Source organism: Heterodontus francisci, chromosome 40, assembly GCF_036365525.1.
Source record: "Heterodontus francisci isolate sHetFra1 chromosome 40, sHetFra1.hap1, whole genome shotgun sequence".
Lineage (NCBI taxonomy): Eukaryota > Metazoa > Chordata > Chondrichthyes > Heterodontiformes > Heterodontidae > Heterodontus > Heterodontus francisci.
This window is the reverse complement of record NC_090410.1, coordinates 7,650,327-7,675,432: the sequence shown is the minus strand read 5'-3', so window position 1 is coordinate 7,675,432 and position 25,106 is coordinate 7,650,327. Positions and strand designations below refer to the sequence as shown.

The following is a 25,106-nucleotide window of genomic DNA, read 5'->3' as shown; positions in this document are numbered from 1 at the left end:
GAATGGCCTGTTTCTGTGCTGTAAGTCCTGTGTCATTCTATGAAAAGACTATCATCACAGAGATTACTTTGGTAGCATACGCAGAGCAACAGAACAAAATAGCAACAACCAGAGATCTTCCAGGACACTGCTGCATTCCTTCTCACTGCTGGGGATCAATGTATAGATTTATCTCTACGCCAACCCGTTTGGGGAGAAGCAGCCATGGCAAAGAATTCCTGAAGGCAGATGGCCAAAAGGTCCTAGAATTGTGTAGAATATACAGCACAGGTACAGGTTCAACCTCCCTATGCTGTCATTTACGTTCCACTTGAGGTTCATCACAACCAACCTCATCTATTTCTATCAACATATCCTTCCAGTTCCTTCTTGTCCAAGTGATTATTTAGTTTCCCCTTAAATGCATCTATGCGAGTTGCTTCAGATAGAAGTCATGCTTCAGCTAAACAAAACCCTGGTTAGACCACACCTGGAGTTACCGTGGTAAGTTCTGGGCACCACACCTTAGGAAGGATATATTGGCCTTGGAGGGACGTGCAGTGTAGATTTACCAGAATGATACCTGGACTCCAAGGGTTAAATTACGAGGAGAGATTACACAAACTAGGATTGTATTTCCTGGAATTTAGAAGGTTAAGGGGATTTGATTGAAGTTTTCAAGATATTGAGGAGAACGCAAGGGATGGATAGAGAGAAACTATTTCCACTGGTTTGGGAGTCTGGGACTAGGGGGCAGAGTCTAAAAATTAGAGCCAGACCTTTCAGGAGTGAAATTAGGAAACACTTCTTCACGATGGGTGGCGCAGTGGTTAGCACCGCAGCCTCACAGCTCCAGCGACCCGGGTTCAATTCTGGGTACTGCCTGTGTGGAGTTTGCAAGTTCTCCCTGTGTCTGTGTGGGTTTCCTCCGGGTGCTCCGGTTTCCTCCCACAGCCAAAGACTTGCAGGTTGATAGGTAAATTGGCCATTGTAAATTGCCCCTAGTGTAGGTAGGTGGTAGGAGAATGGTGGGGATGTGGTCGGGAATATGGGATTAATATAGGATTAGTATAAATGGGTGGTTGTTGGTCAGCACAGACTCAGTGGGCCGAAGGGCCTGTTTCAGTGCTGTATCTCTCTGTGACTATGTCTATGACACAAAGGGTGGTAGAAGTCTGCACCTCTCATCAATGCTCGATCAATTGTTAATTTTAAGTCTGAGATTAATACATTTTTATAAACAAAAGTATTAAGGGATATGGGGCAAATGTGGGTATATTGGGAGTTAGGTCACAGATCAGTCATGATCTCATTGAATGGTGGAACAGGCTGAAGGGGCTGAATGGCCTCCTCCCGTTCCTCTGTTCTGAACTATTTCCACTTTCTCGCCACTCTCTGGGTAAAAGTGTTTCTTCTGAATTCCCTATTTGATTTATTATGCTGATGCCCACTGACCTTACCCTTTCCTACAAGTGGAAACGCTCTGTGTCTACTCCATCGCAATCTTTCGTAACTTTAAAAGACCTCTATTAGCTCACCTCTGTACCTCCATTTTTCACGAAAAGAAGATCCAGCTTGTTTATCCTTTCCTGATGTTATCACCTCTCAGGTCTGGTGGCATCATTGTAAATATTTTTTTGCACCCCTTCGAGTGCCTCAATATCCTTATAATGAGATCGACCTCTGATTCTGGAGCAAAGGGAATGGGGCTCAAATGATTGATCGCCTGGGCTGGTGGTTATGCGGATAAGGCAGAGATTTCACTCTTTTGTCTAAACATGTTAAAAGAAGAAAGAGGTTCGTGTCATTACGACACAGAAGGTGACCATTCGGCCCATCGAGACTGTGCCGGCTCTCTGTAGAGCAATCCAATTAGTCCTAATCCCCTGCTGTATCCCTGTATTTCAAACTCTTTACAACTTGACTTGGTCAGTCCATGATTACCAGAAGGACTCTGGTATGTAAACAATCTAGTGTGCATCGGAAGAGTCAAATTTAATTAATGACCCGAAAGCTGAAATTTGCTATCAATTTCCTGGCATCTAATTGACCTGAGCAGTTTGCAGGGACCTCTTTCTAACCTGAATTGCCGCAGCAAATACTTTAAAGAGGCAGGCCTGGTTCGCTCCTCAGCGTCAGTAAATTGACTCTATCCACGAGCACTGCCACAGGAGGTGTGCTAAGATCTAACTATTTAATCTTGCCTTGAACGTTCATGTCCTGTCCAGATCCTTGAAAAAGGGAAACAATTTTCAATTATATAGCAGCTTTCACAACCTCAGGATGTTCCAAAGTGTCCTGTTCGAGTGCTTGTAAAACGAGGTGACAGCACCTGTGGGAGCAGGAGTGAGGTCTTGCAGGGTAAAGCTCTCGATCACAAGGTGCTATTCCAAGAAGAGCAGGGGAGTTCCTCCTGGTGCCCTGGCTGATATTTATCCCTCAACCGATGTCACTAAAAAAACAGATCTGGCCAATACCACACTGCTGGTTGTGGGAGCTTGCTGTGTGCAAATTGGCTGCTGGGTTTCCTACTTCACAACAGTGACCACACTTCAGGAAAAGTATTTCATTGGCTGTAAAGCACTTTGGACGTCCTGAGGTTGTGAAAGGTGCCATATAAATGCAAGTCTTTTTCTTAGACAAGACTGGATAAGCAATGGCAAACATTTAAAGAATTAATACAAAATTCACAACAAATACACATTCCCTTATGGAATTAATAACCCCACAGAAAAAAATGGTTCAACTGTCACCAATGAGAAGTTTGTTGTATTAGATTAAGGGAAGAGGCTTATATTGTTGCCAAAAACAGTACAAGGCCTGAGGATTGGGAGGATTTTAGAATTCAGCAGAGGAAGGCAAGAAACTGATAGGATTTGAGTAAACTATCAAGACATGTAAAAACAGATTGTAAAAGCTTTTGTAGGTCTGTAAGAAGGACCTCAAAGTCAGAGACAGCAGAAATAATAATGTGGAATAAAGAACTGGCAGACATTAAATGAATAATTTGTGTCTCTGTTCATGGTAGAAGACACAAAAAACATTCCAGAAATTTTGATAGTGAGCTGCCTTCTTGAACCACTGCAATCTGTCTGGTGTGGGTAAACTGTTCGATAGGGAGTTCCAGGATTTTGACTCCGTGACAGTGAAGGAAAAGTGATATAATTCCAAGTCAGGATGCTGCACGGCTTGGAGGGGAACTTGCAGGTGGTGGTGTTCCCATGCATCTACGAACATACGAGTTAGGAGCAGGAGTAGGCCACTAAAATCATGGCTGACCTGATTGTAACCTCAACACCACATTCTTGCCCAATAACATTTCACCTTTGCTTATCAAGAATCTATCTACCTCTGCCTTAAAAATATTCAAAGACTCTGCTTCCACCGCCTTTTCAGGAAGAGAGTGTCAAAGACTCACGACCCTTAGAGAAAATATTTCTCCTCATCTCTGCCTTAAATGGGCGACCCCTTGTTTTTAAGCAGTGACCCCTCGTTCTAGATTCTCCCACAAGGGGAAACGTTTGCTGCCCTTGTCGCTCTAGGTGGTAAATGTCGCAGATTTAGAAGGTGCTGTGGAAGGAGTCTTGGTGAGTTGCTGCAGTGCATCTTGTAGATGATACACACTGCAACCACTGTGCATCAGTGGTGGAGGGAGTGAATGTTTGTGGATGGGGTGCCAATCAAGCGGGCTGCTTTGTCCTGGATGGTGTCAAGCTTCTTGAGTGTTGTTGGGAGCTGCACCCATCCAGGCAAGTGGAGTGTATTCCATCACACTATCACCATATCTTTCTATACCTTTCTTCCTTATCTGCTTATCCAGCTTCCCCTTAAATACATTTATACTATTTGTCTCGCCCACTCCCTGTGGTAGTAAGTTCCACATTCTTACTACTCTCGGGGTAATGAAGTTTCCCCTGTATTCCTTAATAGATGTATTAGAGACTCTGTTATATTTATAATTCTGTTTGTTGGTGCTGAATTAATTAATCGTGTTGAATTGGAACTGCTGTAGTCAGTTGGAGAAGGGTGGTGGAAATCTGGAACCCCGTCCCGTGCAAAAAGCTGCCGAGGTTGGGGGGTCAATTGAAAGTTTCAATTGATAGGCAAGTTTATTCAGGGTCATGGAACCAAGACAGGTAAGTGGGGTTAAGATACAGATCAGCCATGATCGAACTGAACGGAGGAACAGGCTCGAGGGGCTGAATGGCCTCCTGCTGTTCCTTTGTTCCTCAACTCTCTTGAGAAGAAAACCAGCCAGTTTCTGTGACTGATGGTTGGCTGGTTGATCAAAGACTCCTACTGAGAGACGTGCGAGATGAGAACAGTAATGCCCAGGGGTGGGGGAGTATGTGTGTGTGAACGTGTGAAGGGGAGTGGGTGGATCTCAGGCATTTGTAACCCCTGGGAATATTGAGACCTGAAATTAAAAATGCACCTTTGTTGTCATTCGTTGTACAATCACAAGTAAAACTGAAATGTTGCCAAACAAGATGTTCACATCTATAGGTTTGACAAGTGAATGGCTGTAATTACTGCTGTTGTCTAATATTTGCCTAAGTTTGTTTCTATGGAGTGATTCAGAGTACAATTTGAGCGTAGACTCGAAGCTGATGTCACAGTTCCGTGCTGGGGGGTGGGGTGGGCTTGCTGCATTCTCATTCAAACAGGATGTTGAAGCACAGCCCTGTCTCCCTGCCAGAAGTGGAAAGAGCTGTTTGGCACAAGACAAAGCTGAATTTCTTGGAGATTAGAGGGGATACTGAGGCTAAGAGTGTTTGAAGGTCAAGAGGTCGCAGAGTCGGAAGGATGTTGGTAAATGTAGACCTGTCAGCTGTGGCTCAATGGGTCCCACTGTGGCCTCAAGTCAGAAGGTTGTGGGTTCAGGTCTCACTCAAGAGACTCGAGCACAAAATCTTGGCTGATACTGTAACCTCCCTCTCCTCCAACCTGCCACAACCTTTTTTGTCTTTTTTTAAATTTGTCCTTGGAATATTAGCTTTGTTGACCAGCATTTGTTGCCCATCCCTAATTGTCCTTGACACCCGAGCAGCTTGCTAGGCCATTTCAGAGGGCAGTTAAGAGTCGAGCACATTGCTGTGGGTCTGGAGTCACATGTCGGCCAGACCAGGTAAGGACAGCAGATTTCCTTCCCTAAAAGATACCAGCGATGGGTTTTTACGGCAATCGATGATAGTTTCATGGCACCATTACTGGGACTAGCTTTTAATTCCAGATTTTTATTAATTAATTGAATTTAAATTCCACCAGATGCCGTGGTGGGATTTGAATCTGTGTCCCCAGGGCATTCGCCTGGGCCTCTGGATTACTAGTCCAGTGACATTACCACGATGTCACCATCTCCCTAAAAATGTTGTGAGTTTGGAAGGCACCATCGAAGGAGACTTAGTGAGTTGCTGCGGTACATCTTGTGGATGGTACATACTACTGCCACCATGTTGGTGGTGGAGGGAGTGAATGTTGAAGGTGGTGGATGGGGTGCCAATCCTGCATTTATCAATATTACAATGGTCAGTCCTGTTCCGAATATTCCTCCCTTATTCTATCTTAACTCTGAATAAAACGTTTGAATCACTGTTCCTCCTTTCTGTTGAAATTAAGCCTAGTGCACTATGTGGGATATCCTTACCCTTATAACTGTAGCACTCCTCGCCTCCGCCAATCCTCCCGCTGGCTGCAGGGTTGGAAAGACTGAACCTTGTCATTTAGCACATCTGGTCATTCTTTTCAACCCTGGTGATGTGTTGTTGGCCTTGTCCAGGACCCTGGGTTTCCTGAAAAGACTAAAGGGAGATCCTCCCACCTTCCCCCAAAGAGAAGGCTAAAGTCAGACCACGCAAGGACTTTTCATAGGAAGAATACTTGGATCACAGCCTGCGCTGCCAAAAGAGAGGGAGAGCTGTGCCAACAACACCAGTGCACGCTGCGCCTGAGGCAGCTGCAGTGTGAAAGCGACAGTCACCCAGCTCCTTCTGGAATGTGCCCGAGCAGCTCCATAATGCAGGACTCCTATGCTCTACGGGTTCTTCCCACATACGCACACCGACACAAACATCAGCTGCTGCTGGAGGACCATCAACTCAGTGAAAGACGCTCTTTGATCTGCCGGAAACTTGCTGCTGCTCCTCCAGTGCAAAGAGCCGTCCACGACCGAGTGTTGCAGACTGGCATGTTCCAAGGTCCAGGACTACATACTGAGGGATGCACTAACGCTTGGGGCAGCTGGCGCAAAGGCTCAATGGGGGAAGGCCACAGTTTAGGACACTCCCACTATAGTACACTGAGACATTGAAAGCCATGTAAAACCTCTTGGGCTGTATGTATGGGAAAAATGTTCAATATAATGTAGATCCAATCTGCCCTCTTCCATGCCTGCATTACCACTAGACTTGACTATTCCAATGCTCTCCTGGCTGGTCTCCCACATTCTACCTTCCTTAAACTTGAGGTCATCCCAAAAATCTACTGCCTGTGTCTTAACTCAAACCAAATCCCGCTCACCTGTCACACCTGTGCTCGCTGACCTACACTGGCTCGTTGTCATCTTGATTTAAAAATTCTCATCCTTGTTTTCAAATCCTTTTGTAGCCTCGCCCCTCCCTAGCTCTGTAATCTCCCCCCAGCCCCACAACCCTCCGAGATATCTGCACTCCTCTAATTCTGGCCTCTTGATTTTAATTCCTCCGCCATTGGTGACTGTGCCTTCAGTTGCCTGGGCCCCAAGCTCTGGAATTCTCTCCCTAAACCCTCTCCGTGCCCCCCTCTCTTACTTTCCTCCTTTAAGACTTCCCTTAAAAGCAAGCTTTAGGTCATCTGACCTAATATCTCCTTATGTGGCTTGTCATACTTTCCTTTTATAACACTCCTGTGAAATGCCTTGTGACATTTTATTACATTAAAGGCGCTATATAAATATAAGTTGTACTGTATGTGGAGTGAGACCCTGCATTTAACTTAATTGATCAGGTATTGTACTTGTGAACTCTGACATTTGGATTGTACTGTAATGCACATATACAAATTTTATGAGTAAAGTATATTTCTGAAACAAAATGAGAGCTGTGCTGACACATTGCTTTGAGATGATTTCCTCATGATGAGCTGGATTTATAAGCTTTGTGTAAGTAATCTATGTAATGTTGAATGGTTAAAGTTAGACCTTTCACTAACCACAATGCTGCTGGCTCTTCGTGGAATTGCTTTTCCTAATCCATGCATTTTCTTTTCTTCCATAATTACAAGCTTTGTAATTGCTTTTTTTAATTTCCAAAGTATATTTTATTCATAAAAATCTATAAAAAAAATACATTACCAGGCAGTTTCAAACAGCACCAAGTCAAAAAATACAAACAGTGCAAAGGGTGATCAGTTTCCTTCAGTACAATCACGAGTTGCCTCACAACCCTTCCATTTCATTGTTGTGCCATATACATTTTCGCCTTTTACAGCAAACGAAAATATTCCCGATACAGTTTGAGGGGTTTCCCATGGATCCAGCCCCTCAGTTCAGCTTGATGGGGGGACCTTACACAGTGGTTTTTCCCCATTGAGCCTTTGCTGCGGCTGCCCCAAGCTTTAGTGCGTCCCTCAGCACGTAGTCCTGAACCTTGGAATGTGCCAGTCTGCAACATTCGGTGGTGGACAACTCTTTGCGCTGGAAGACCAGCAAGTTTCGGGCAGACCAAAGGGCGTCTTTCACCGAATTGGTAGTCCTCCAGCAGCAGTTGATGTTTGTCTCGGGGTGCGTCCCTGGGAACAGCCCGTAGAGCACAGACTCCTGTGTTACAGAGCTGCTTGGGATGAACCTCGACAAAAACCACTGCGTCTCTTTCCACACCTGCTTTGCAAATACACATTCCAGAAGGAGGTGGGCAACCGTCTCTTCCCCACCACAGCCACCGCGGGGGCATTGCGCGGAGTGGGTGAGACTTCGGGCGTGCAGGAAGGATCTGACTGGGAGGGCTCTTCTCACCACCAGCCAAGCTACATCTTAGTGCTTGTTTGAAAGTTCTGGTGATGAGGCATTCCGCCAAATGACTTTGACGGTCTGCTCGGGGAACATCCGACAGGATCCACCGTCTCCTTTTCCCGTAGGGCCTTGAGGACATTCTGTGCAGACCACTGCCTGATGGATCGGTGGTCAAAGATGTTTTTCCGCAGAAACTGCTCCACAAAGGATAGGTGGTACGGCACGGTCCAACTGGATGGAGCGTTCCGCGGCAATGAGACCAGGCCCATCCTTCGCAACACCGGGGACAGATAGAACCTCAGCATGTAGTGACACTTGGAGTTTGCGTACTGGAGATCTACACACAGCTTGATGCAGCCGCACACGAAGGTAGTCATCAGGATGAGGGCCAGGTTGGGTACATTTTTCCCACCCTTATCCAGAGGTTTGAACATCGTGTCCCCCCGGACCCGGTCCATTTTAGATCCCCAGATGAAGCGGAAAATGGCTCGGGTGACCGCCGCAGCGCAGGAGTGGGGTATGGGCCAGACCTGCGCCACATACAGCAACAACGTGAGCGCCTCGCACCTGATGACCAGGTTCTTGCCCACAATGGAGAGAGATCGCTGCCCCCACATGCTCAGTTTGTGTTGTACCTTGGCGACTCTCTCCTCCCAGGTTTTGGTGCACGCCCCGGCCCTTCCGAACCATATCCCCAGCACCCTCAGGTAGACTGACCTAACGGTGAAGGGGACAAACGATGAGTCAGCCCAGTTCCCAAAGAACATGGCCTCGCTCTTGCCATGGTTAACTTTGGCTCCTGAGGCCAGTTTGAACTGGTCACAGATGCTCATCAGTCTGCGCACGGACAGCGGATCCGAGCAGAAGACGACGACGTCATCCATGTACAGGGAGGTTTTAACCTGAGTGCCTCCACTGCCTGGAATTGTCACCCCTCTTATGCTCGCATTCTTCCTAATAGATTCAGCAAAGGGTTCAATACAGCAAACAAACAAGACTGGGGACAGAGGACAGCCCTGTCTGACTCCAGATTGGATCAGGAAACTTTCTGATTCCCACCCATTGATTGAGACTGCGCTACTGATATTTATGTAGAGCAGTTTGATCCAATTGCAGATTCCCTCCCCAAACCCCATTTTGGAAAGCACGTTCATCATGTAGGTCTGCGATATCCTGTCAAAAGCCTTCTTCTGGTCCAGGCTGATGAGGCAGGTGTCCACCCTCCTGTCCCGTACATAGGCGATCGTATCCCTGAGTAGCGGAAGACTATCAGAGATCTTCCTGCCGGGTACAGTACAAGTCTGATCGGGGTGGATCACCAACTCCAGAGCAGACTTGACTCGACTGGCTATGACTTTGGACAGAATCTTGTAGTCAACATTAAGCAGTGAGATGGGCCGCCAATTTCTGATTTCTGCCCTCTCCCCCTTCTGCTTTTAGATAAGGGTGATGATGCCTTTCCTCATGGATTCTGACATGCTGCCGGCCAGAAGCAGACTCTCGTACACTTCCAGCGGGTCTGGACCGACCAAGTCCCACAGGGCTGAGTACAACTCAACCGGTAAGCCGTCGCTTCCGGGAGTTTTACTCGTCTCGAAGGACCTGACGGTCTTTGTCAGCTTGTCCAGAGTTAGCGGTTTGTCCAGTCTCTCCCTCCTGCTGTCATCTAAGACCTCTGTGATAGATGACAGGAAGGACTGGGAGGCTCTGCTGTCTGTGGGCTTCGCATCATACAGCCCAGCATAAAAGGATTTGCTGATCCTTAGTATGTCGGACTGCGAAGACGTTACCGAGCCATCCTCTTCCTTCAGGCTGCTGATAACAGCTCTCTGTGTACCTTTTGGAAGAAGTAACGCGAGCACGTCTCATCCTGCTCGATGGAGCGGACTCTGGACCGGAAGATGATCTTGGAGGCCTGCTGGCTCTTCACCTCTTGGAGATCCTCCTTGACCTCGACCCCCAGCGACTGCAGCCAGAGCAGATTTTGCATACTTTTCTGGAGTCAGGACATTTCCCTCTGTCTCTCTCTCGCCCTCTGAACACCTTTTGAGGATAAAGAACCTCTTGATGTTCTCTTTGATCGCCTCCCACCAGTGAACTGGAGACTCAAAGAGAGGTTTCATGGTCCTCCAACCTTTGTAATCCCTTTTGAGTTCCTCAGCGTTCTCTGGGGTTAGCAGTGTGGCATTGAGCTTCCACGTCCCCCTGCCAACCCGCTGGTCGTCCTGTAAGTGACAGTCGGCCAGTAAGAGGCAGTGGTCGGAGAAGAACACCGGCTTGACGTCGGTGGGTTCGACCGTGACAGCACGGGACACAAACAGGAAGTCAATCCTGGAACGGGCGGACCCGTCCGATCTTGACCAGGTGTATCTACGCTGTGCTCCGTCTGCAGGATTGCTGAAGACGTCGTGCAGTTTGGCATCTTTTACTGTTTCTATTAGGAATCTGGACGTAGCGTCCAGTTTGCTGTCGTCTCTGCAGGATCGTCCAGCTGCATCGATGATGCAGTTGAAGTCACCGCCTAGGATGACCGGCCTGGACGTCGCCAGCAGCAGTGGGAGCTGCTGGAAGATGGTCAGCCGCTCGCTGCGTTGTACCGGGGCGTACACGTTGATCAACTGGAGCGGAGCGTTGTTGTACATTACATCTGCTACGAGGAGGCGGCCGCCCACCACCTCCTTAACTTCGGAGATGGTGAAGTTACCTCCCCGCAGCAGAATACCCAGGCCGGAGGAACGGCAATCATTACCCCCCGACCAGATCGATGGCCCGTGGGACCACCATCGCAACCACTGCCTGTAGGTGCTGAGGTGTGGTATTCCACACTCCTGCAGAAACAGTAGGTCAGCTTTGACCTTGGCAAGGTAATCCAAGGTTGAAACACATCGCGTAGTAGATTTAATGCTACGCACATTAATGGAAGCAATTCTTACACCCATTTTTTTAAAGGTTATATGTTGCTTCCCATACCATTTGTCCTCGCTAGTCCCAGTCCTTCGGGATGTTCCTGCATACCCATCATGTGAGCAAGCTGTTTCACGCTCGTTGGGCTCAGAAACCCCTCCTGGTTTTTCATGCAGGGTTTGTTCCGCTGAAGTGACATCGGGGGGGTCTTGTAGGCAGCAAGGTTTGGGTTGTCTTCTGCTGTTCCCCTCTGTTCCTCCTCGAAAACATCACTGCTCCTGGCTTCCCGGAGCTGAGGTGCACCAGACGTGTCTTTGCTCTCGGTGTCCCGGAGCTGGGATGCGCTGGCCATGTCGCTAGGTTTGGCGCTTTGGGGTTGGGGCACGCCGGGCCCATCACAGCTTCCAGTGCCCGGGGGCTGGGGGGCTTTATCTTCCAGCTCCTTTGAGTTCTGCCGCCTCTTTTGAAGGGGCCGTCGTTCCAGCACTTCCTCGTCCAGTGAAGAGGAGTTGTTGTAGTCTGTTTCAGACGGTAGCCTCCTCTTGCCACTGGTTTGGGTGGTGGCCTGTTCCGTTTTTGGAGGTCTTTTCTTTGTGGTTCTCCTTTGTACCACTTGCCACTGACCTGTTTGTCCATCTGCTGCCTCCTCCTCCATTGATTCTGTCTGTGGAGGAGGGGTTTCCGGGCGCAGGGTAGGTGCTGGGTCGCTGGTTTCAGCTGCCTCCCCGTTCTTCTCCTTCTCAGGTATACTTTCCTCGCTGCGGAGAGGGTTGCTTGTCTCCTTTCCAGCACCGGACGCCTTCGTCGAACCTTCTCCCGGCCTTTCCTTGGACCTTGCCGCCTGAGCATAACCGAGGCAGCGTTTGGGGTAGGTTTTGTAGAGGTGGCCTGCCGCACCGCACAAGGTGCAACACTTACTCTGTTTACAGTCCTCGGTCTGATGGCCTTCCTCCTTGCAGTTCTTGCAGACGACTATGCTGCAGTTAGCTGCCACATGACCAGATTTGCCACAGGTGCGGCAAACTCTGGGCTGCCCAGCGTAGACCAAGAAGCCTCGACTTCCCCCGATAGCGAAGCTGGAGGGAGAGTGGATGATGGCTCCACTGGCATCGACCTTCAAGGTCACCTTGACCTGCCGCTTGCTGGTCCAAATCCCAAAGGGGTCCTTGACATCAGTGCTGCTGCCGGCCACCTCGACGTACCTGGCGAGAAAGGTGAGTACATCCACCACCGGAACATGGGGGTTGTAGAGGTGAATCGTCACCACCCGGTCCCGTTGTGACGGAAGCGTAAAGAGCGGCTCCGCTGTGAGGATCGACAGTGGCGCCCGGTCCCCTTTCTCCTTGAACGCCTTCAGGAACTTGATGCATCCCGCCGCGTTCCGGAACGTCACGTCGAAGTATCCACTGCTGGGGAAATCCTGCAGGCAGAAGACGTCCGTCGCTTGAAATCCACAGCAATCGATGAGGATTTTCTTGATGAAGAAGGTGCGATTGACCGGTGCATCTCCTTCCTTGTCCTTCACGACCACCCGAACGGTGTTACGCACTCCCTGGCCTGAAGCTCGAAGATTGGTTATAGCTATTTTACTCAAAGCCTACCCAGGATCAAAAGCCACTGATCATGGTTTCTTCTCCACCAAGTAAGTACTGATATGAACAGATACTACACTTGATCTTAGCCAAAAGACCGAGAAGCGATATCTTGCTTGTATCAAGAAGGTTCTGAGTAGAACAGCTTTTTAAGCTCGAGGAACAGCACCTTGTCTTCCGATTAGGCACTCTACAGCCTTCTGAACTCAATATTGAGGTCAATAATTTCAGACTGAATCCCATTATCTTTTATTTATTTTTTTTATACATGTGCTAGTCTTAAACCTATTTTTCATGTTTTTGCTTTCATACGGAGCTGTTCATTATTTAGCACTCTCTCTGGACTCATGCTTTGTCTTTTGCTACAACTATTTAGCATTCCATTTGCATTCTGTCCCATGACGTTGCTGTCATTTACTCTCTCCCCCCTCCGTCCTATCACAGACCTACCTTCCTTGTTCTTCTTTCCCCTCCACCACCTTTTTCTGTTATTTGTTCATGGGATGTGGGCGTCGCTGGCCAGGCCAGCATTTATTGCCTTATCCCTAATTGCCCTTGAGAAGGTGGTAGTGAGCCACCTTCTTGAACCACTGCAGTCCATGTGGGGTAGGTATACCCACAGTGCTGTTAGGAAGGAAGTTCCAGGATTTTGACCCAGTGACAGTGAAGGAACGGCGATATAGTTCCAAGTCAGGATGGTGTGTTGCTTGGACGGGAACTTGCAGGTGGTGGTGTTCCCATGCATTTTCTGCCCTTGTCCTTCTAGGTGGTACAGGTCGTGGGTTTGGAAGGTGCTGTCGAAGGACCCCTGGTGCGTTGCTGCAGTGCATCTTGTAGATGGTACACACTGCTGCTACTGTGTGTTGGTGGTGGAGGGAGTGAATGTTTGTAGATGGGGTGCCTATCAAGCCAGTTGCTTTGTCCTGGATGGTGTCGAGCTTCGCGAGTGTTGTTGGAGTTGCACCCATCCAGGCAAGTGGAGAGTATTCCATCACACTCCTGACTTGTGTCTTATAGATGGTGGACAGGTTTTGGGGGAGTCAGGAGTTGAGTTACTCAATGTAGGATTCCTAGCCTCCGACCTACTCTTGTAGCCACAGTATTTATATGGCTGGTTCTGTTCAGTTTCTGGTCAATGGTAACCTCCAGCATGTTGATAGTGGATTCAGCGATGGTAATGCAGTTGAACATCAAGGGGAGATGGTTAGATTCTCTCTTGTTAGAGATGGTTATTGCCTAGCACTTGTGTGACGTGAATGATACTAGCCACTTATCAGTCCAAGGATATTGTCCATGTCTTGCTGCATTTCTACACGGACTACGTCGGTTATCTGAGGAGTCACTTGCTCAAAGAATGTTACATTTCTAACTTTTGCCAGTTCTGATGAAGGGTCACAGACCTGAAACTTTAACTCTGTTTCTCTCTACACAGATGCTGCCAGACCTGCTGAATATTTCTGGCACTTGCTATTCCCCTTTCAGCATTTTAACGAGCTGCTCGTGAGCTCTGCTGTCATAGTTGTGGATGTCCACACTCTGCAGTGTGTGGGTGAAGGGGGAGAAGATCATCTAATTTTTTTTAAAAAAAAGACTAGCTGACCTCCCGTGGCATTGCTCATATGGTTGTCTCTGATCCAGAGCATGGTTGAGATATTTGCCTAGCCTGTGTCTTTGAGCCCATTGCTCTAACTTGTATGCTGATAGGTTATTGTGCCAGCCATGGCTCAGTGGGTAGCACTCTCGCCTCAGAGCCAGAAGGTCATGGTTCAAGTCCCACTCCAGAGACTTTATCCACGCTGACACTCCTAGAGCAGTACCGAGGGAGTGCTGTATTATCGAAGGTGCCGTCTTTCAGATGAAACGCTAGCCTGGTGTGCCCTTTCAGGTGGATGCGAAAGATCCCGTGGCACAATTTTGAAGAGGAGCGGAAGTTCTCCCTGGTTTCCTGACCAATATTTATCCCTCAACCAACATCACTAAAAACAGATGATCTGGTCATTATCAGATCAGCCATGATCTTGAATGGCAGAGCAGGTTCGAGGGGCCGAGTGGCCTCCTCCTGCTGCTAATTCGTATGTTCGTATGTATCATATTGCTGTTTGTGGGAGCTTGCTGTGGGCAAATTGGCTGCTGTGTATCCTACATCACAGCAGTGCCTACACTTCAAAAGTACTTGATTGGCTATAAAACGTTTTGGGAAATCCTGAGGTTGTGAAAGACACTATAGAAATGCAAGTCTTGGGGTTTTACCCTAAGCCACTTTGCACTGGGACTTCACAGGGTGGGGTCCTTGGATGTGTTATAGAACCCACTCCTCTGTGCCCACTCTTGGATTATCGTAACTTGGAACTGGAGTCCTAGGAAAGAATAACTTCTGGAGTAGGAGACAGTGGGATGAGTCTTGCATTCAGTGTAGTGAGGATTCATGGAGAAGGAAGAATTTTTAAGTCAGAGTATGTGGTGCTCAATAGGGGTATGAGGAAATTTCAGAGGATCAATAGCCACAGATGTATTGGTAAAATAGGGAGAGGTTTTGAATGAGAGAGTTTTTAATTCATTCTCTGGATGTGGGCGTAACTGGCAATTGCCCATCTCTCGCTGTCCCTTGAGAAGATGGTGGTGAGCTATGTCCTTAAACCGCTACAGTCTGTGTGTTGAAGATGTTCCCACACTGCTGTTAGGGAGGGAGTCCAAGGATTTGACCCAGTGATGATGAAGGAACGGGGATATAGTTCCAAGTCAGGATGGTGTGTGGCTTTGAGGGGAACTTGCAGGTGGTGGTGTTCCCATGCATCTGCTGCCCTTGTCTTTCTAGGTGGTAGAGGTCACAGGTTTGGAAGGTGCTGTTGAAGGAGTGTTGGTGAGTTGCTGCAGTGCATCTTGTAGATGGTACACACTGCTGCCACTGTGCGTCGGTGGTAGAGGGAGTGACTATTGAAGGTGGTGGAAGGGGTGCCAATCAAGCGGGCTGCTTTGTCCTGGATGGTGTCGAGCTTCTTGAGTTTTGTTGGAGCCACACCCATCCAGGCAAGTGAAGAGTTTTCCATCACACTCCTGAATTGTGCCGTGTAGTTGGTGGACAGGTACTGAGGAGTCAGGAGGTGAGTTACTTACTGCAGCCTCTGACCTCCTGTTGTAGCCACAGTATTTATATGGCTGGTCCACCTAAGTTTCCAGTCAATGGTAAGCCCCCAGGATGTTGATGGTGGGGGAATTCTGCGATGTTAATGCCATTGAAAGACATGAGGTAGTTAGATTCTCTCGTCAGAGTGGTTAAGCAGACATCTGATATGCTTTCCTTTATGAGCCAAGGCATGGTATATAAGAGCAGGGAGGTTATGCTGCAACACAGGGCGGCACAGTGGCGCTGTGGTTAGCACCGCAGCCTCACAGCTCCAGCGACCCGGGTTCAATTCTGGGTACTGCCTGTGTGGAGTTTGCAAGTTCTCCCTGTGTCTGCGAGGGTTTTCTCCGGGTGCTCCAGTTTCCTCCCACAGGCCAAAAGACTTGCAGGTTGGTAGGTAAATTGGCCATTATAAATTGCCACTAGTATAGGTAGGTGGTAGGGAAATATAGGGACAGGTGGGGATGTGGTAGCAATATGGGGTTAGTGTAGGATTAGTATAAATGGGTGGTTGATGGTCGGCACAGACTCGGTGGGCCGAAGGGCCTGTTTCCGTGCTGTATCTCTAAACTAAACTGTATAACTACACTAGTTAGACCACAGTTTGAGTAGTATGTAGAGTTCTGGTCACTGCATGACAGGAAAGATGTAATTGTACTGGAGAGGGTACAGAAGTATGTTGCCAGGACTGGAAAATTGTAGCTCTGAGGAAAGATTGCAATCGGCTGTGGTTGTTTTCCTTGGAATAGAGGAGGCTGAGGGATGACCTAATTGAGTTGTATGAAACTGAGGGGCCTGAATGAAGTAAATAGGGACGATCTATTTTATTTACCTTAACAGAGGGGCCTAAAACCAGGGGGCATAGATCTAAATTAATTGGTAGAAGGATTAGCAGGGAGATGAGGAAACACTTTCTCACCCACAGGGTGGTAGGGATCTGTAGATCACTGCCTGAAAGGATGGTAGAGACTGAAACTCTCACCACTTTTAAAAAGTACTTGAAGAGCCGTGATCTGCAGGACTATGGACCTAACGCAGGAAAATGGGATTAGGTTGGGTTGCTCTTTTGTCGATTGGCATGGACACGTTGGGCTGAATGGCCTCCTTTTGTGGTGTAAATTTTTTTTGCCAGGCACATCTATGATGTGAATGTTACTTGCCACTTAGCAGCCCAAACCTGAACGTTGATTGACCATGCATCTTGCTGTATGTGAGCATGGGTTGCTCAAGGTACAAAGGTCTTATAAATTGTTGGATAATTATCTGAGAATCAGTCATATCTCTTCAAACTAAAAGCCTTAGAATCACCAAACTCCACAGACTGTATATACTCCTTTTTTCTATGGACTTTAACTCAACCAATCTACCCTTCCGCAGTGTGTAACCTATGTGTGTGTGTGAATCTCTAGTGTGTAAGAACATAAGAAATAGCAGGAGTAGGCCATTCGGCCACTCAAGCCTGATCATGGCTGATCTGCCCCAGACCTCCACTCCTCTTTCGTGCCAGCTCCTCATAACCCTCAACTCCCCGATATTTCAAAAATCTATGTACCTCCTGTTTAAATACTCTCAGTGATCTAGCCTCCATAACTCCCTAGGATAGAGAATTCCAGACATTCACTACCCTCTGAGAGAAGAAATTCCTTCGCATCTCAGTTTTAAATGAGTGTCCCCTTATTCTGTACCTATGTCCCCTAGTTCGAGATTCCCCCACTTCTTCTCATCTTCTCAGCATCTACCCTGTCAAGCCCCCTCAGCATCTTGTATGTTTTAATAAGGGTGGGCAAGTGGCGCAGTGGTTAGCACCGCAGCCTCACAGCTCCAGGGACCTGGGTTCAATTCTGGGTACTGCCTGTGCGGAGTTTGCAAGTTCTCCCTGTGACCGTGTGGGTTTTCGCCGGGTGCTCCGGTTTCCTCCCACAGCCAAAGACTTGCAGGTTGATAGGTAAATTGGCCATTGTAAATTGCCCCTAGTATAGGTAGGTGCTAGGGTATATGGGATTACTGTAGGGTTAGTATAACTGGGTGGTTGTAGGTCAGCACAGACTCGGTGGGCCGAAGGGCCTGTTTCAGTGCTGTATCTCTAAATAAATAAAGATCACCCCTCATTCTTCAAAACTCGATGTGGAAAATTGGAACGACATTTATTATTTTACTTAGTTCGGTTTAAGATTAGATTGGGCGGCTAGTTTTCATTCGGCCGGCACAGACACGATGGGCTGAAAGGCCTCCTTCTGTGGCGTAATTTTTCTGTGGTTCTGTCTCTGATCAGTCAGAGTGTGGAGGAAAGGGAGAATCTTGGCCCAAGATGGGGAAAGACTGGAGGATAGCAGTTAAGTTGCAAGTAAAATAAAAATAGTAAATATATATATGTTTAGATGCAAAGATAGTTTTTTTAATGTTGTGTTGCAAGGGTCTTTGGAATTTTTATGACATAGGAGGAGGGGCTCAGAATCCAAAAGGTTGGGAACTCCTGTGCTAGGGTAGTGTCAGTTTGTTAAAAATCATCAGAGTGCCTGTATTGTGAGTTAGCTGTAAATAGTCTTGAGACTGAGCGAGAGATTATCTGAGCATTGAAAATGATAATTGTGCTGTGACCGCCTGGGGTTAGAAACCACACCTTGGACTGTTTTGGAAACCTAGTGGAGATAGATTAATTGAAATGTTCTTAAAGTTGTGCAACAGCGAGAACTGGGGGTGGGGGGGGGGTGTGGAGGTGGTATTTAATAGGCAGGAATTTAATTCTGAGTTCTGATGCTAGTATCTCTATAAACTATTTGTAAATCTCTCAATTATGTAAAATTGTTTGAACCACTCCTTTATATCCCACCTTTCTGTTCTCTGTCTCTATGCGAAGAGAGATGTTTGTTCCATTGGGATTCTATTCAATGGGAAGGGCGTTTGATCTATTGCGATTCTATAAAGTGGGAGCTATTGGAAAGGGATTTAAACCATTGGAATTCTCTACAATGGGAAGGAGTTTGACGTATTGGGTGCTATATTCTCGGAGTGAATGAGATGGTGTTTGATTCATTGGGTTTTTATACAATGAGACAAGGTTTGCTCTGTTGGGATCATGTACAGTGGAAGTGATTGAGAGTAAGTTTGAGGTGCTAGAGGTGGGTGCAAATGACAAAAGAGTTTGATCCATTGGATTCAACACAATGAGAACAAATCTGAAGGGGTTTGATCTTTCGGGATATGATATGGGGAGAGTAAATAGGAAGGAATTTGATCCACTGGCAAATCACCCTTTGGGGTGTCAGAGGTGTTTCTTGGTCAGTCTTATTGCATCTCAGAGACTGTCCCAGACAAAGGACACCTGATAATTTGGGAGATGGGGCTTCTCTCATCTACACTTCCAAGGATCACCAGCACCTTCTCTTGTACTTCCTCTGAGTTGCCATTCTTAATGAATAAAAATCTGGAATTGAAAGCTAGTCTCAGTAATGGTGCCATGAAACTATCATCAATTGTTGTAAAAACCCACCTGGTTCACTAATGCCCTCTAGGGAAGGAAATCTTCCGTCCTTACCTGGTCTGGCCTTTGTGTGACTCCAGACCCACAACAATGTGGTTGACTCTTGACGGCCCTTTGAAATGGCTGAGCAAGCCACTCAGTTGTCAAGAGCAATTAGGGATGGGCAACAAATGCTGGCCTTGCCAGCGACGTCTAAATCCCATGAAAGAATTTATAAAACTCTTAGCGAGGTGTTCAACTGAGAAGGGCATCACAGTGAGCCTGCTCCTACCCTCGTCCTGCGTTCACACATGTACTTTCCGCTCACTGGGGTCATTAGATAGCGATCAGGTGCTGGGAACCTTTCACTTCCCCACTTCCCCTTTCATCTGGAGCCTATTGTCCCTAAGTCCAGTGATGCTGCCAAACTAAGCACAGCTGATTTAACTTGCTTGACTTGGCTTGGCACAGTGGAAATCTTGTGAAAGAGCAGTGAAGGTGGCTGCACCCTTTCTGCGCACCACAACAACCAGAGAGATCAGTGGGAGTGGTCACTCCACCCAGAAACTCAACGATAAACCATAAAACCTGGGTGGGTCCAACTAATGGGATATACAGGTCTTCACATGAGCTGTGTTTGATCAGTGCAGTTCGCACTTCAGTGTTGCAGTCACAGTCAGTCCTCTGTCTCCACCTACTCATCGTACCATCCGAAGGCACAGGATCGATTGGAGGATTTAATTGGCTGTTAATTAATAACCAATTCCACAACCCCCCAGCTGTCAGTTAACAAGACTATTCATGTTGTAAGTAGTTGCCGATTCCTTGTCTGATTTCGTTGTGAGAAACATTTCATCTAAGTGTCTAATTACTGATTTAAAGGCGGTTGCTAACAGGACAGGTCGATTAGTTTTTCTACATGTGCGGTCCACTGCCTTTGTCAGGATCCCCTTTGAAGCTATAGATTGTGTTTTGTCACTGTAGTTTTTATGTTTATTTCATTTGACTGTGGTAGGAAAACCCAGACTGTGCCCTAGGTCTCTACTTAGACAGAGAACAGTCTTCCTTTCACAGAAACCTTCAAGGAAAGAATTCCTTTCATGACCTTGAGACGTCCCAAAGCACTTTATTTGCTTACAGCCATTTTGTGCACAGCAAGCTCCCACAAATTATTGGAAAAGTTTTGTTGGGAAACTATTGGAAAAAATCCTGAGGGACAGGATTAATCTCCACTTGGAGAGGCAGGGATTAATCAGGGATAGTCAGCATGGCTTTGTCGGGGGGAGATCGTGTCGAACTAACTTGATTGAATTTTTCGAGGCAGTGACTAGATGTGTCGATGAGGGTAAAGCAGTTGATGTAGTCTACATGGACTTCAGTAAAGCTTTTGATAAGGTCCCGTATGGTTAAGAAGGTAAGAACCCATGGGATCCAGGGCAATTTGGCAAATTGGATCCAAAATTAGCTTAGTGGCAGGAGGCAGAGGGTGATGGGCGAGGGTTGTTTTTGCAAGTGGAAGCCTGTGACCAGTGGTGTACCACAGGGATCGGTACTGGGACTCTTGCTGTTTGTAGTTTGTAATGATTTAGATGTGAATATAGGAGGTACTAAGAGTCGAAGAGACTTAGTAGTTGGCAGGATAAAAGACAGAGGCGCAAGGGGAGAGCCAACTGTGCAACAGCCCCGACAAACAAATTTCTCTGCAGCACCTGTGGAAGAGCCTGTCACTCTAGAATTGGCCTTTATAGCCACTCCAGGCGCTGCTTCACAAACCACTGACCACCTCCAGGCGCGTATCCATTGTCTCTCGAGATAAGGAGGCCCAAAAGAAAAAAAAGAATAGGAGGTATGATCAGTAAGTTTGCAGATGACATGAAAATTGGTGGTGTCGTAAATAGTGAGGAGGAAAGCCTTCGATTACAGGACAATATAGATGGGCTGGTAAGATGGGCAGAGCAGTGGCAAATGGAATTTAATCCTGAGAAGTGTGAGGTGATGCATTTTGGGAGGATTAACAAGGCAAGGGAATATACAATGGATGTACAGAGTGTCAGAGGGACCTTGGTGTACTTGTCCATTGTTCACTGAAGGCAGCAGCACAGGTAGATAAGGTGGTTAGGAAGGCATATGGGATAAGTGCCTTTATTGGCCGAGGCATAGAATATAAGAGCAGGGAGGTTATGATGGAGCTGTATAAAACGCTAGTTAGACCACAGCTGGAGTACTGTGTTCAGTTCAAGGCACCACACTATAGGAAGGATGTGATTGCACTGGAGTGGGTGCAGAGGAGATTCACCAGGATGTTGCCTGGGCTGGAGCATTTCAGCTATGAAGACAGACTGAAAAGGCTAGGGTTGTTTTCCTTGAAGCAGAGAAGGCTGAGGGGGGACCTGATTGAGGTATACAAAATTATGAGGGGCATTGATAGGTTAGATAGGAAGAGACTTTTTCCCTTAGCGGAGGGGGTCAATAACCAGGGGGCATAGATTTAAGATAAGGGGAAGGAGGTTTAGAGGGTATTTGAGGAAAAATGTTTTCACCCAGAGGGTGGTTGGAATCTGGAACGCACTGCCTGAAGAAGTGGTAGAGGGAGGAACCCTCACAGCATTTAAGAAGTATTTAGATGAGCACTTGAAACGTCATAGCATACAAGGCTTCGGGCCAAGTGCTGGAAAATGGGAATAGAATAGTTAGGTGCTTTTGGCTGGCACAGACACAATGGGCCAAAGGGCCTGTTTCTGTGCTGTATAACTCAAACAGCAATGTGATAATGACTAGAGATGTTGGCTGAGGTACAAATATTTCCCGTCTGCTCGTGGAAATACAGACATGGGACCTATTCTACACCCACCTGAGAGGGAAGACAGGGTTTAATGTCTCATCCAAAAAACAGCACCTCCAACAATGCAGCACTCCCTCGGTTCTGCACTGGAGTGTCGGCCTGGATTATGCGCTCTCTGGAGTGTGATTTGAACTCACGATCTTCTGTCTGAGGTGAGAACACTACCCACTGAGCCATGATGGACACATTCAGTGCTGAGACCCTCTGTCCTGTTAGCAGTCGTAGTAGTCCTGTTTGGTGCACCTTGGCTCAACCAGTCATGTTAACGCTTGTGAATTCACGTTTCCTGTTTTCTCTTTAGAACCTCCGTCTTACTGGACCAGCTGTGCACTACCAGCACGCCATACGCTCGCAAAAGGATGACAGACGAACGGCTTGAAGTCAGCCCTTCGCCCGTGAACATGTTCCCTTCCATGTTGGGTGAGTCTCTCTCCATATCGGCTTGGCCCTATTGCAGATTAAGTGGGGATGCCTTAAACCAAGATGGTGATTAAAACCGTCCCATCACCATTTTTGCAATGGCTATATTGAAAGTTTTAAGCGTCTGTTTTTCTGTAGAATGTTTTTTTGAGGACAATCCTTGTACTTCCTCCCCCTCTTCCCCCGAAGACACTGACTCTTGTTGACATGTGGGTCACAAGCAGTGTCCACTCCACTGGTACTGAGCCACAAGTGACCCTGGGCAATCGACTGTGGAGAGCATCGCACTTATCCTCTCCACTCCCCCCACCCCCACCAACCTCAACATGCACGAGTTGCAAGCCGTAGGTGGAGCCCAAGGCTCTGTGTGTTCCACTCCCTGACCGCAAGGGCACTAATGCCCAATGTGGAGCAAATGCCTCATAACATTGCATAGATATTTTCTTTTCCCTGAGCTGTGATTGAGTGGATGGTCAGCTTTTCCAATAGCCCTTTCTGAGCTGCCTTCCACTGACAGGAACCTGCTCAAGGGTAGGAATCAGTGAGCTTACCAGGGGCTGAGATATAAAGAAAGACAGACATGCATTTATATAGCACCATTCACAACCTCGGAAGGTTCCAAAGTGCTTTACAGCCAATAAAGTACTTTTTTGAAGAGTAACCACTTTTGTAGGAAACTCAGCCGCCAATTGGTGAACAGCAAGATCCCACAAACAGCAATGTGATAACGACCAGATTATTTGTGTTTTGTGATGTTGCTTGAGGGATAAATATTAGCCCAGGACAGTGGGGAGAACTCCCCTGCTCTCCATCAACAGTGGTTTCCATCCAGAGTTTTACCCTTCCAGAACTCACTCCTCTCCTACATGTGCCTTTCCCCCTCCGCAGTGCATCTGCTACAAAGACCGTGTTGAAGTCACACTTTTGCTCTCGTGCTTGATGCAGCAAATCCTCAACATTTTTAGCCGTCTTAAAAGCTTGCTTCCTTTGAATCTCCATCCCCTTTAAGCTCCAGGTACCTTTTGTCTACTTAAACCCTTCTAATCCCCTTTAATTGGTACATATGTATTAGAATTTGTGCTTTAAGCAGTTGTATGTATTTTCTTCAACAGTGATCTGCAGTATATAAGAGAACTGTCGTCACTATCCCATTATAGGGCCATTGCGCGTAGCGGGTAAATTTGCGCGTGAAAATGTCCACTGTAAATGCCGGGGACTGTTCATACGAGCGTACGAATTAGGAGCAGGAGTAGGTCACTCGGTCCCTTGAGCCTGCTCTACCACTCAATAAGTTCATGGCATCTGGAGTAACTGTGTTCAGTTCTGGGCACCACACCTCAGGAAAGCTATTTCAGCATTGGAGGGGCTGCAGTGCAGTTTCAATGGCATGATAGTGGGTCTCAAAGGGTTAAATTATGAGGACAGGTTGTACAGGCTAGTCTTGTATTCCCTCCAGTATAGAAGATTAAGGGATGATCTAATTGAAGTGTTTAAGATGATGGAAGGGTTTTCCTGGGAAAATAGAGAGAGAAAAACTATCTCCTCTGGTAGGGGGGTGGGAGTCCAGAACAAAGGGGCCATCATGTTAAAATTGGAGCTAGGCAACTCAGGGATGATGTCAGGAAGCACTTCACCACACAAAGGTTGGTGGGAATCTTGAACGCTCCCCACGCATCCCGTGCAAAAATAAACTCTGTTGAGGCTGGCGGTTAACTGAAAACGTCAAAACTGAGTTTGATGGATTTTTGTTGGGTGAGCGTATTAAGGGATATGAAACATGTAAATGGAGTTAGACCACAGATCAGCCATGGTTTAATTGAATGGTGCGGAACAGGCTCAAGGGGCTGAATGGCCTCCTCTTGTTTTGTAAGATCATCACCTTTGAGTGTGACGTTCCTGGCAGCACCAGACTCTTTAATGACGAAACTGCTCCTGGGTTCTCCAATCTCTCTTGTGTCTCGTTCACTGACGCCTCTCCCTCTTGTTTTGTGTTTCTGTTTTTCCCCAATATAAAGAATGTCAGACGGGCTTCTTGCTTCAGTCCGAGCAGACGAAGCTCAGTGAGGCGACGTATAAACTGGACAAACTATCACAGGAGCTGCAGTCGATGTGGTCCACGCAGCAGGAAGTCGAGGTAAGCAAGGACTCGGGGTGGGGGAGAGCTTGGGCACTGGGGAGGCGGGAGAGGCAATATTGGGGGGGAAAAAACTTGCATTTATATGGTGCCTTTCGCTATCCCAGACCATCCAAAAGTGCTTTACAGCCTAATGGAGTACTTTTTATTTGTGTAGACACTGTTGCAATATTGGAAACGCAGTGGCCAATTTGCACGCAGCAAGATCCCACAAACAGCAATGTGATCATGGCCAGATAATCTTTTAGTGATGATGGTTAAGGGATAAGGAGCTCCCTCTTTGAATAGTGCCATGGGATCTTTCACTTCCACCCAAACAGGCAGATGGGGCCTCGGCTTAATGTCTCATCCATAAGACGGCACCTTCGACGGTGCAGCACTCCCTCTGTACTGCACTGGAATGTCAACCTTGTTTTTTTTTTTGCGGTCCGTTGGACATGAACCCAGAACCTTGTGACGCGGAGGCGAGAGTGTTGCCTGCCCCTGAAAATGAAATTCTGTGCTACCCATTGCTGGGCTGTACACACTTGTTCAACACAAGGAAGGTACTAGCGAATGCTGGAACTATGAAATGCAAACAGAAAATGTTGGCAAACACTCAGCAGGTCAGGCAGCATCTATGGGAAAAGAGAGTTTGAGTTTGAGGTCGAATAACCTTCCATGG

General features: G+C 47.3%; 1 protein-coding gene and 1 pseudogene across 3 annotated transcripts in view; one reads left to right on the top strand and one right to left on the bottom strand.

Annotated features, from left to right (window-relative positions):
- The window catches only part of ppp1r13l (protein phosphatase 1, regulatory subunit 13 like), a 62,349-nt gene that overhangs the window by 18,789 nt on the left and 18,454 nt on the right, over positions 1–25,106 (top strand). For 2 of the 3 annotated variants that reach the window (XM_068019263.1, XM_068019262.1), the window contains exons 2-3: positions 22,190–22,308; positions 24,324–24,442. In XM_068019263.1, coding sequence (XP_067875364.1) covers positions 22,190–22,308; positions 24,324–24,442 — 238 coding nt within the window. Of the gene's footprint in view, positions 1–19,699; positions 19,853–22,189; positions 22,309–24,323; positions 24,443–25,106 lie in introns of those variants that run through there. The other variant, XM_068019264.1, reaches the window with a different exon arrangement.
- Positions 12,437–12,571, bottom strand: LOC137353241 (U2 spliceosomal RNA; annotated as a pseudogene).